The 12,844-nt window shown below is 36.7% G+C and overlaps 1 protein-coding gene and 1 non-coding gene across 3 annotated transcripts in view; one reads left to right on the plus strand and one right to left on the minus strand.

The window, feature by feature from the left end:
- Positions 1-12,844, minus strand: part of CUL4B (cullin 4B) — a 36,650-nt gene that overhangs the window by 4,971 nt on the left and 18,835 nt on the right. For both annotated transcript variants that reach the window (XM_055338357.1, XM_055338358.1), the window contains 9 exons: positions 12,515-12,633; positions 11,559-11,751; positions 6,475-6,579; positions 5,883-5,993; positions 5,362-5,447; positions 4,163-4,270; positions 3,165-3,278; positions 2,231-2,336; positions 934-1,106 (listed from right to left, as the gene is read on the minus strand). In XM_055338357.1, coding sequence (XP_055194332.1) covers positions 934-1,106; positions 2,231-2,336; positions 3,165-3,278; positions 4,163-4,270; positions 5,362-5,447; positions 5,883-5,993; positions 6,475-6,579; positions 11,559-11,751; positions 12,515-12,633 — 1,115 coding nt within the window. The remainder of the gene's footprint in view (positions 1-933; positions 1,107-2,230; positions 2,337-3,164; positions 3,279-4,162; positions 4,271-5,361; positions 5,448-5,882; positions 5,994-6,474; positions 6,580-11,558; positions 11,752-12,514; positions 12,634-12,844) is intronic.
- Positions 9,047-9,149, plus strand: LOC129518948 (U6 spliceosomal RNA). The gene has a single exon (XR_008666284.1). It is a non-coding gene; the product is annotated as a U6 spliceosomal RNA (small nuclear RNA).

Raw genomic sequence — 12,844 nt, forward strand, 5'->3', positions numbered from 1 at the left:
GCTGCAGTTGTTTTTCTGTAATAAAAGTCTCTTACAAATTCAAATGGCAAAAAACAAACAAAAACTTCACTGTTAATCAGAGATACTAACTAAATCAGAGTTTTCACTCAGCAAGTTGGCAAAGATTTAAAAAAGAAAATATAATCTTTAGTGCTGGCAAGGGCACCATTAAGACAGGCATTCTTACTGCTAGATGGAGTGTAAATTGGTCCAGTCTTTCTAGAACACAATACGAAATCATTTTTAAGACTCTTAAAATGCTCATATTCTTTAACCCCAAAGAAGTACTTTCATGAACTTATCATAAAGGAAGTCTCAGAGAGATTAAGATTTAGGTACAAAGATGTTTCTTGCAGTTTTTAAAATACTAAGAAATTAATCACCCAACAGGCATTGGTTAAATAAATTATAAAAGCCATGTAAAAGAACACTGTGGCCATCTGCCATTTTATGAAGATATTTAATGGCATGGAAAATTCTAAAGATTTAATGTCAAGCAAAAAAAGCAGGATATAAAACTATCTTGAGTCTCAGGCCCAACTGTGTGTACTCCCTTCTCCCCTGAAAATTTCAAGATCAAGTACCAAAATATACTGAACTAGATATAGGTACAGAAAATGTTAGTGGGGGATCCCTGGGTGGCGCAGCGGTTTGGCGCCTGCCTTTGGCCCAGGGCGCGATCCTGGAGACCCGGGATCGAATCCCACATCGGGCTCCCGGTGCATGGAGCCTGCTTCTCCCTCTGCCTATGTCTCTGCCTCTCTCTCTTTCTCTCTCTGTGACTATCATAAATAAATAAAAAAATTAAAAAAAATTTTTTTAAAAAGAAAATGTTAGTGGTAGTAGTATGGGCATAAAATCTTCTTTATAAATTTTTAATATGAACACATACAAATCCAGTGCATCAGAACAAGAAGAATGCAAAAGAGATACCGTTTCTTTCATCTGGATTTGATTGATTTTTATCCTGAAAAGTTTGTGTTTAAAATCATCATTACAAATGAACTTGTCACCATCTTCAATATCTTTGCCCTTTGGATTTTTTGCCAGAACTCTAGCTTTGCCACAGGCCAGTGACTGCAGTGTTCTCCTTAATTCTCCATCCTCTGAAGAAGAAATAGTGGATTAGTTGTTACCAGTTCATCAACACAAATCACTACATTCACCTCAATCTACTCCTACCCCATCACCCTATTAAAAGTTTCTTTTTTTCCCCAGGATCATCAATGACTTCCTCTTTGTCCTATTCAATGTTTTTTCCCCCCTGTGGTCCTCTAAAGGCTTCAGTTATTCCTTGTGGATAACTACCTAATAATCAGAAATGACATCTCATTTCCTTCTAATCCCACATTCAAAAGACACCTCTCCACCTGGTTGTTTTACTATCATCAACTCCAAAATGTCCAAAGTTTAATTCAGAATCTCCTCCATAAGACTGTGTCCTCTTTCCAATGGTTAGCCCGGAAACTACCAATCTACTCCAGTGAGAAACCCTGGAATCATCTTTTAACTGTTCCTTCCCCTTCATCCTTCATGTACCTAGCAGGTGCTTCCTTAGAGATGCCTTTTCTCCATTCTCATTGGCCTCATTCTAAAGTAAGCTCCTTATCATTTTATGACTGAATTACCCCCATTAGCTGCTGGACTGGCATCTCTTCATCCTCCAAACTGCCCTATTGTCTACTGATTCCAGAAAAGTTGTCCAAATAAGCCACTTCCATTATGTCTCACACTTGAGACCCTACAATGTAGGTTTCATTTGCTAGATTTCCAAGACTCTCCATGATCAGGCTCTAGTCATCTTACCTATCTAGCTTTGTATCTCACTATTTAATACTGCAGTTAAATACTTTATGACTCCTGCCCACACTGTGCTCATTCCTAAGCACCAAGCGTTTTCTCACACTATCTCTCCTGGCAGCTTATGCCATCTCCCTAACTAAAACTTGAAGACTCACCTCAAATATCACCTCCTTCATGAAGGATTTCCCAATTATGCCAGCCCACAGACATCTCTTGCTTCACTGAACTCCTAATACACTCACAGCACCACAGACTGGTACTTCTAGGCTGTGTGAACTTATTACAAATGTCATTTCCCCCTTCTCCCATGATTATGAGTGCTGAGGAGAGGGATTATTCCTCTGTATCCCCCAAAGCTCTTAACCTAGTGGAATGCACATAGCAGACATTGAATAATGCTTGCTAATGGACTGATTCAAACACAAACCTATTCCGGTAGCCTGTTTGATCTCTTCTAAACTGAACTCCTCTCCCTCATTAAACATTAGCAGCACCAGGGTTTGAAAAAGAGAGACCTGGAGTTCTTTTTTGCCCTGTTGGAGAAACAGCAATATTTAGCCATCATTTTTTAAAAAATACATGAAAATTAGTCAAATAATTAATCTTTAACAGGAAAAACATTTTTCAATTAGTGGATTCAGGAACATGGATTAACATTATCCAGAAAAGCAAGTATGTTTGGTGTAGGGCTTAGGTGTGATCCTACCTAAAATAGGAAGAAGGACTGGGTGACCTTTCTACGGGTCTTTTTTTTAAGCCTTATAATTAAAAGAGAACAACAAAGTAATGAAAATTAATAACTCAGCCTTATGTGTCATTATAGATTATTTTTCACAAGCAGCAAGAAATCACTATTTCAAATGCATTTTCAACTTGTTAGATTCAAATTAGTCACAAAAGCTGTAGGGATTTTTGAAATTAGATATGGGAACTGTTCTCCTTTACGCCCACTCTATTCTCTAGCTCCCGGCAACAAGAAGTTTCCTGTCAAGAAGTGGCAACAGGAATTCTGCGTCCACAGGTGGGGAAATGGTGGCAGAAAAAGGGTTATTGGTTTTTGGTTTTGCAGCAGGGCCAATTCAACCATGAAGGACCACATTCTTAAAATACACACAAAGCTGTGATAAGCAGTGACTCTGCCATGTATTATAAAACAACTTAAACCTTCAAGTTAAGAGAAATGACCTCTTGGTGAGCATACCATAATGTATAGCGAAGTTGAATCACTATGTTGCACACGTGAAACTAACATAACATTGTAGGTCAACTACACTCAAATAAAAAAAATTGTAAAGGGAAGAAAGGATGACCTCCACATCAAAGATGAAGATGAAAACTAAGTTTGAGGAACATCTACTTACCTCTTTAAATTCTGCCTTTAGCACACAGTGTCCTAGGGTTGACTGCCACTGAAGTTTCCTGCCACTATGTTTGCCTAGGTAAAATGTCTTGAAAATCTCCTGAAGTTTTACCATCTATAGTAAATAAAAAATACAGCTTTATTTAAGCTCTGTGCCCAGAATCACTTTCACCATTCTTTATGTTTACTTCATGTATAATAATGTCTGAAAGTTTTTAATATCAGTTTTTTATATCCAGTAGCTCCAATGATTACTTTGATGTTAGGTAATGATCTCCCAACTACCAAATTTAATGACATTTATCAGTTTTGATACTCTTTGATCTCTCTACAATATTTAAACATCCTCTCTTTTGAAACATTCACCTCCAGTGGCTTTTGTGCCTCTAAACCATACTGGTTCTTTATTTCACTATTGCTTCTTCATTGGTTTCCTTCACAAGTTCCTCTTCCTACCATCCGCCAAATGTGAACCTTTTCCAGAGTTCTGTCTCAGACCTTTTCTTCCTATTTCCATATTCTTCCTCTTAATGAGTGAGACCTCTACCCCTTGGCTTCCATGATCATCTCCACAAAGGATTTTCAATATCTATCTCTAGCCTTAACCTCCTTTCTAAGCTTCAGTCCTGAGTTTAAAGACATTTCCCCAAAAGTTAGGATGGATTTACTCAAGTCCATTCACTCAGCAATCCAACCTCCAAGTGATATATGAGTAAAAATTTCTGAGAGCTGGGCAGAATGATGGGTAAAATCTGGAGAACTAAAAAAGAAGAGTCAGGGAAATTGGCCCTGAATCCAGAAACTTGACATCATTAGCTATGCTCTAATGATACAAGAGTAATATAAAAAGAAGAGCAAAATATTAAAAGAGTTAGGATTTGGTGTTGGTGTGCTTACTGATGCAAACTTTTAGAAAGTATTTATTTTTCAAAGACAAACAAATTAGAAGCTTTATGTATTTCTATGCTTATAACTCAAGTCCTGAACAGCAACTCTTACCTCTGGTGGTAAATGGACTTCCATAGGCACATATGTTGGCCAATAACCCATTGTCAAGATATTCACAGTTAATTCAATATTCCCAGGTACATTCTGGTTCTGCATATACTGTAATAAGATCAACACACACACTTAAGATTTTAAAAATAGAAGTGCATACATTTCATGTCATAACAACAACCCATTCAAGAAGTTCCCCATTATAAAATTACATGCAAACACTGACTGTCCTCAAAATAAAAGGCAACTGTTATAAAAGGACTATAAATGAAGCCTGTATTAAATGTACTAGTTAACATTTTATTACAATGGCATACAAGGATCACGTGACCTTGTTAGAGGCATTATTGACTTAGATCATTTCTCACTTATGGCTGGGCTGTTTTAAGTAGAATCTCATCTCCATTCTTTTCCCCCTACCACCTGCAGTCCCCATCTTTGAGCCCTATGTGGCTTGGACCACCTTGTAGCAACCCCCATTCCTCACCCCACCAGCGAGCCCAAGTCTCCAATGTTTCATTTGCTCCACTGCCTGTTTGCAGGGGGTTACTCGAAGTGGGGAAGGAAGAAGAGGGGGAAAGGGCAAAGCAGATAAACTCTATTCTGTCACTACTATAGGACCATGACCCTACTGATCTTTCTCTTGTGTTATCCACTCTCAGTTCCTACCATGGCAATATAGTGGTAAAGAAGTCATTACTAAAACCCTGAGAGGAAAATCTAATTTGCTATCACTATTACCTATGCTCTTAAATATTTCAAAACCACCTTCTACCAATATCTGCAAAACTATGGCTCTAGCTTCTCACTCTCAATGTCCTCAAAGACCTTATACAATCATTCTACCACCTCTCCTCCCTCCCCACTGCCAGCTTTGAACATACAAATCACCAAGTGATTAGATACTAGAGAAAGCCCTGTTCTCGCGATCTAGCTACAGTTTTCCTTGTCCTGACTTCAGTCAATACATTTGTTTTTTTTTTTTGTTGTTACCTTGGGTATGCATACTGGGCATGAATTTTGAAATAGGGCAAATATACTTATATTTCTTTTTTTTCCTCTAATGAATATCATCTAAGCTGCTATGATGTATTTACAACAAATATAAGTTTCTACTTATCCTCTTCAGTGCAAATCATAGTAAGAAAATAACTAAATATACTTAAGTTTGAGAAATTAAGAGTTTAACTCACTTTTACCTGTTTGAACTGAATCATGATGTCTTTAGAAAGTTCCATGTCTTTAAACATTCCTTCAAGTTTGCTGGTGAAAGCAGCTCCACATTCTATTAAAGATGTTTATACATTTATAATATTTTAAAACGGTGAAAACAGAGAATTGAAAACATGAAATGTAAAACTTGCTTTAGTGTAAGATCTGTAACTATTCATAAGAATGAAAAAATCCTTACCCCAAAGTGTATGCCCCACTAATTCAGAGTCATACTCTTTAATCCTGTAGTAACCTTATCTACTATTTAGGCATAAGATAAATGGAAAATATTTATACAAGTAATAAAAACAAAAACAATGCTTTATTTTTTAAAAAAAACTGCAAAAGCTCTGGTTATGTACAATAGGTTGGAAACCTCATGAGCTTACTCAATTTACATTTTCTTCATATGAACAACAATTAATGAAAGAGGCAATTAAGTAGTAAAAACTTAAGCTAATATTTTCCCTCAGAAATCAAAGAAGGATAGAAAAAATGACAATCATACCATGTTTAAGTTTGGACAGCATTGATTTTTCAGCATCCACAGATGCACTCTTCCCCACTAACAGGCGCTTGGCTAAATCTTTCTTATAGAAGGCCTCAAAAACATCCTTACCTATGTTAAATAATAAAATACAACTTATAAGTTTCTAATAAAAAGTTCTGACAAAATTGCTGTTAAGTGCTTAATAAATCACACCTTTACTCCAAGTTATTTAAATTTATACATTTTACCCAAGTTCGTTAAATGCAACAGACATTAGGAGTAGATATTTATGCTGGACATTTCAAAAGTTCTTTGCTGTAAAGAATTAAGACTGCATTACCTTGTCTTTAAAAAACTTTAGTCAGCTGATGAATTTAGCATCAACAGAAATTAAAACAAGTAGCAAAAATCAAGCCTCTTAATAAGTGGAAAAGTCAAAGCAGAAGGCAATTAAGTAATATTCCTTAAGTACCCTAATGAATTAAATGCAACAAATATAACAGTTTTAAATATCTAACTCCCAAATATACTCCTTCCAGGTTAATTATACTTGATAGTTTCTCTGCTGAGTGCTGCTTTAAAAGAAGAATTTTAAAACAAAAACACTTACCATAGATAAATCTAAATATGATCATAATTTTATCCAACATTTTTTCAAGTTCTTCATCTGTAGCTTCTTTGTTGCCTGCACGAAGCTTTGAATCTACATACTTAGCTAAAGTGGGGGGGAAAGTTCATTGTTTAGTGATATTTAGTGATCATAAGTATCCATAAGGTACTAGGCACTATATATACCAAAATAGGAGTATATACTGAGTTTTGCAATGCTTCAGAGATATCCATGCATTTTTAAAAGTCTCCAAAGTCAAGGATATCAAGTGACTTATTCAATGTCACAGAACTAATAAATACCAGAGCCTGAACTCAAACCCAAGTCTTCTGGCTCTCAGTCTAATATATTTTTTACTTCCACTATCCTGATGCTTATTAAAATGTGGTATAGGTATCCTGGGGGAGGCAGTGTATACAGAACCATGCTAGAGTCATCAAAGCCACTGAAGATGGGAGGGAGGTCCAAGATGACAGCATAGGAAGAGCCTGAACTCACCTTCCCCATAAACACACCCCAGCTACAGCTACATGGAACATTTCCCTTTGAAAAACATCTTAAAACTAGATGATCTGTTCTTCACAACAAAAGATAAAAGGATCACATCAGGATGGGTAAGAGGCAGATACGACACAGATATAGCAACACACAAAAGGGAAAGATTTCACCAGACAGGTGCTTCTCTTCAACGAATAAGGGGTTAGTGCCTTACTTTAGGCACCCTGGCCCCAGTGATCTGTACCACAGATGAGCCCCTAGAACATCTGACTTAAATAACCAACAGAACTGTTTTCCGGGGATCCCAAAGTGCTGTAGGAAATGAAGATTCCACTCCTGAGGCTCTTGCGGCCTGGCTCACTCTAAGACGCAGCGAAAAAACAGCAGTTTGAAAAGCACCTAGGCTATATGTGAAAGATACACTTGCTGATCTCGGGGCATTATCAGCTGGAGGGGCAGGATATAGCTAATATGCTCCCTAGAGATTAAGGTGCTGGAGGACACCATCACTGCAGTTTCCATATAGCATACACTGGGGAGTTTGGATGTGGTAACTGAATTCAACAATACATTAAAAGGATCATATACCATGATCAAGTGGGATTTATTCTGGGGATAAAAGGATGATTCAGCATCCACCAATCAACATGATACACCACATTAACAAAATAAAGATAAAAATCATATGATCATCAACAGATGTAGAAAAACCATTTGACAAGATTCAACATCCACTTAAGACAAAAACTTTCAACAAAGTGGGTATAGCAGAAACATACTTCAACAAAATAAAGGCCATAAATGACATACCCACAACTAATATATTCAACATATTAGCTAAAAGCTTTTCCTCTAAGATCAGGAACAAGACAAGGATACCCATTATCCCCAATCTTTTTTTTTAAGATTTTATTTATTCATGAGAGACACAGAGAGAGAGGCGGAGACAAGCAGAGGGACAAGCAGGCTCCATGCAGGAAGCCCATGTGGGACTCGATCCCAGGACGGCGGGATTATGCCCTGAGCCATCCAGGCGTCCCAACTATCCCCAATCTTATTCAACATCATTACTGGAAGTCTAGTCACAGCAATTACATAAGGAAAAGAAATAAAAGGCTTACAAGATAGAAAGGAAGAAGTAAAACTGTCACTGTTTGTACATGACATGACACTATACATAAAAGCCCTAAAGACTCCATGGAAGAACTATTAGAATAAATGAATTCAATAAAGTTGCAGAATACAAAATACATTATATACTAATAACGAACTATCAGAGAACCAAAAAAAAATCCCATTTATGTCTGCATCAAAAAGAATAAAATACCAGGGCACCTGGGTGGCACAGTCTGTTAAGTGTCCAACTCTTGGTTTTGGCTCAGGTCATGATCTCAGGGTCATAAGATCAAGTTCTGTGTTGGACTCTGCACTCAGCGCAGAGTGAGTGTACTTGAGACTCTCTCTCTCTTTCTCCCCGTTCCCACTGCTCACTCTCTCAAATAAATAAATCTTAAAAAAATAAATAAAATACCTAAAAATAAATTTTTAGAAAAGATTTTATCTATTTATTTGAGAGACAGAGCACAAGCGGGAGGAGGGGGCAGAGGAGAGATAGAAGCAGACTCCCCGCTGAGCAGGGAGCCAGATGTGGGGCTGTATCCTAGGACCCATGAGATCATGACCTGAGCCAAAGGCAGCTGCTTAGCTGACTGAGCTACCCAGGCGCCCCCTAAAAATAAATTTAACTAAGGAGATGAAAGACCTGTACATGGAAAACTATAAGATACTGATGAAAAAAACAGAAGGTGATACAAAAATAAATGGAAAAATATATTGTGCTCATGGATCGGAAGAATTGCTATCGTTAAAATGTCCATACTACCCAAAGTAATCTACAGATTCAATGTAATCCCTACCAAATTCCAATGGCATTTTTCACAAAACTAGGACAAGTAATTTAAAAATACGTATGGAACCACAAAAGATCCCGAATAGCTAATCTTGAGAAAGACAAAAAAAGCCAGAGGTATCATGCTCCCTGATTTCAAACTATACTACAAAACTACAGTAATCAGTGCTCACTTCAGCAGCACATGTACTAAAATTGGAAGGATACAGAGATTAGCGTGGCCCCTTGCAGGGATGACATGCAAATTTATGAAGCATTCCATATTAAAAAAAAACCCTATAGCAATCAAAACAGTATAGTATTAACATAAAAACATACATATCTATCAATAGAACAGAATAGAGAGCACAGAAATAAACTCATGCTTATGTGGTTAATTAATCTATGCCAAAAGAGGCAAGACTATACACTGGGAAAAAGGAGTCTCTTCAATAAATGGTATTGGAAAAACTGGACAACCACATGCAAAAGAATAAAACTGGACCATGATCTTATATCATACAGAAAAATTAGCTCAAAATGGATTAGAGACTTGAATGTCTTTTAATGGATGTATGAAGACCTGAAACTATAAAACTCCTAGAAGAAAACATAGGGTGTAGGCTCCTGAACATAGGTCTTAGCAATGTTTTTTTTTTCTTAATCTAACTCCAAATCCAAGAGCAACAAAAGCAAAAATAAACAAACAGGACAAGAAACTAAAAAGCTTCTGCACAGAAAAGGAAACCATCAAAATGAAAAGGCAACCTTTTTTGGGAAAAGACAGAATGAAGTTATTTGCAAATCATACATGCAATAAGGGGTTAATACCTAAAATAGATAAAGAACTCCTACAACTCAGTAACAAAAAATCCAATTAAAAAATTGGCAGACGATCTGAATAGACATTTTTCCAAAGACATACAGATGGCCAACGAGCACATGAAAAGATGCTCAAGATCACTAATCAACAGGGAAATGGAAATCAAAATCATAATGGGATATCACTTCACATCTGTCAGAATAGCTAGTATTGAAAAGACAAAAAATGTGTTGGTGAGAATGTGGAGAAAAGAGAACTCTTTTTTTTAAATTTATTTATGATAGTCACAGAGAGAGAGAGAGAGAGAGAGAGAGAGAGAGAGAGAGAGAGAGAGAGAGGCAGAGACACAGGCAGAGGGAGAAGCAGGCTCCATGCACCAGGAGCCCGACGTGGGATTCGATCCCGGGTCCCCAGGATCACACCCTGGGCCAAAGGCAGGCGCCAAACCGCTGCGCCACCCAGGGATCCCCGAGAAAAGGGAACTCTTGTGCACTGCTGGTGGGAATGCAAATTGGTGCAGCCACCATGGAAAACATTATGGAGGTTTCCTCAAAAAAGTAATAGAGCTACCACATGATTCAACAATTACACTACAAAGATAATGCAAACACTAATTCAAAAACATATGCTCCCTATGTTCATTGCAGTATTATTTATAATATCTAAGATAGGGAAACAATCTAAGTGTCCATCAGTGGATGAATAAGGAAGGGTGTACATGGGTGTGGGTGTAGTGGAATACTACTCAGCCATAAAGAATGAAATCTTGCCATCTGTGTTAACATAGATCCTAAGTGTTTTTACACTAAGTAAAATGCAGAAAAATAAGACAAAACTCTGTGATTTTACTTATATGTGGAACCTAAAAAACAAAACAAAACAAAATTCAGACTCAAATATAGAGAACTGATTGGTGGTTGCCAAGGGAAGGGGGGTTGGGGGGTGCCAAAATGGGTGAAGGGGATAAAGTACAAAGTCAGTTATAAAATAAGTAAATCATGGGGATGTAAAGTACAGCACAGGGAATATAGTCCATAAATACCATAACAACTTTGTAAGGGAACAGATGGTAACTAGGCTTACTGCGGGGACCATTTCACAATGTATACAAATATTGAATCACTATGTTGCAACATCTGAAACTAATATAATACTGTATTGTTAATTACACCTCAAAAAAGCCACTGAAAGACCTGGCATGTATTCTGGAGTGTCCATTTTACACTTAATGTTCTGCAATCTTAAAAACTACTTATTAAAACAAACCAGATACATCACAGAGTAAAAGGCAAAATCTGCCAAAAAATTTAAGGATAAGTAGTAGACCAATGAAATTCATCCTTTTGGCAGAAGACCCTAAACCTTCACCACAGGATACCTCTCCTTCTGACATTAAAGGGTAGTTTGGTGGGGAAATCTAAGAAACACTGCCATTTGTCAGAGCCTTACACTAAATGGGCCCAGATTATTAGGCTTATTTTTGTCCTGGACAGTTTTCCTTTCTCAGTAGCAACTGTAATTTCTTGCTACCCTTTCTTGTAGCACTAAGTGTGGGCCTCTGGAAGTAGCATCCTGCCCCATCTCTAAATTGCTATAGGCTTAGAAAACAGGTATCAAGCTTAGTATAAATAAAAGTAAATAGGGTTCAATGTATTATCTTACAAAGAAAGAACATTATGTTTGACATATAAACTTGAGATGTTCTTTACCTCAAAGGACTTATTCCTTATATCTAGGTTCTTAGAAACTACCACCTAATAAGCAACCCCAAATAAATGAGGTGTTAAACTACAACCTTGTCAAAATTTCAAACTGACTGAAATTTTATGAATAAAAGAACATTAAATAGATGGAAAAGAAAGACTGGAAAAATACCTATAAGTTCAGCAGGTTTGTTTGGTCTTTTGTTAATGAATGTTTCAAATGCTTCTTTCATGGCATTAATAAATTTTTCATTTTTCAGAAAACAAATATCAATTATATGGTCAACTTTATCTTTAAAATCCAGCAATTCTTGAACCATGGTCTTATCTTTTTCAGGATTAATTACAATAGTGCTGCCAAATGCCTAAAAAACAAAAATGACCACTTTTGAGTAGAACTGAATTAACTCTGATGAAAACAATTCCCAAATCATATTTTAAGTAGGTACACATATTTTTAAATTTCAAAATAATAAAACAAAGCTGTTTTTGAAATCAGGAAAAGAAAAATAAAGTGATAAAACATCCAGGCTGATAATCATTCATCTATTCATTCCTTACAAAATAAGGAATGACTCACTAGGTATACAGTACCATAATATTATGAGTAGGCTTTTGTCCCTACTTCTAAAGAAGTCAGGTTTGAAACTTTCTTTTTATTTTTTTTAAAGATTTTATTTATTTGTTCATGAGAGACACACACAGAGAGAGAGAGGCAGAGACGCAGGGAGAGGGAGAAGCAGGCTCCATGCAGGAAGCCTGATGTGGGACTCGATCCCGGGACTCCAGGATCACACCCTGGGCCGAAGGCAGGCACTAAACCGCTGAGCCATCCAGGGATCCCTGATTTTTTTCTTTTTAAATGGCCATCTGGCTTCAGTGTAAAACTGAAGAAAGGAAGGAGATTTGGGACCCAAAAAACGTCCCCCCCACATAGAAATCACCTCAATGAAATAACTTTTACTGCTGATCTGTTACATAGCTATCATTCTTAGTTTGACTGCCCTCAAAACTCTCATTACTTAAAAAAACCTGGATCTAACATGTAAGAAATGCTTGTTGATATGTACTGAGTGTATAGATTTATAAGACACAAGAAAAAGAACCCCACAGGTTAATTGTCAATACCTTAATATACTCAATCCACTGTTGCAATAGAACCTGAACTCCACCTCGAACTCTACTGAAGAGCTGATACAGGAGAGATAAATCTTGAATTCGGTTTTCATCAAGGAGGTTATTTAAACCTGAATTTTCAAACATTGAGGCATTAAAAATCGTGAACAAAAACGTCAGACATTTTAATGAAAATTAAGTTAAATTATTATTGTGATACCGCTATAAACTATTACTAGTCTATAAAATTTAATATAAAGATTTGTTTTCTATTAAATCCAAATAGATAAATCACCTTTCCAAATGAAAACTAAATATAGGGAGCTTTAAGCTTATATAAAT

This window comes from Nyctereutes procyonoides, unplaced genomic scaffold (genome assembly GCF_905146905.1).
Source record: "Nyctereutes procyonoides isolate TBG_1078 unplaced genomic scaffold, NYPRO_anot_genome, whole genome shotgun sequence".
In the NCBI taxonomy this organism is placed as follows: domain Eukaryota; kingdom Metazoa; phylum Chordata; class Mammalia; order Carnivora; family Canidae; genus Nyctereutes; species Nyctereutes procyonoides.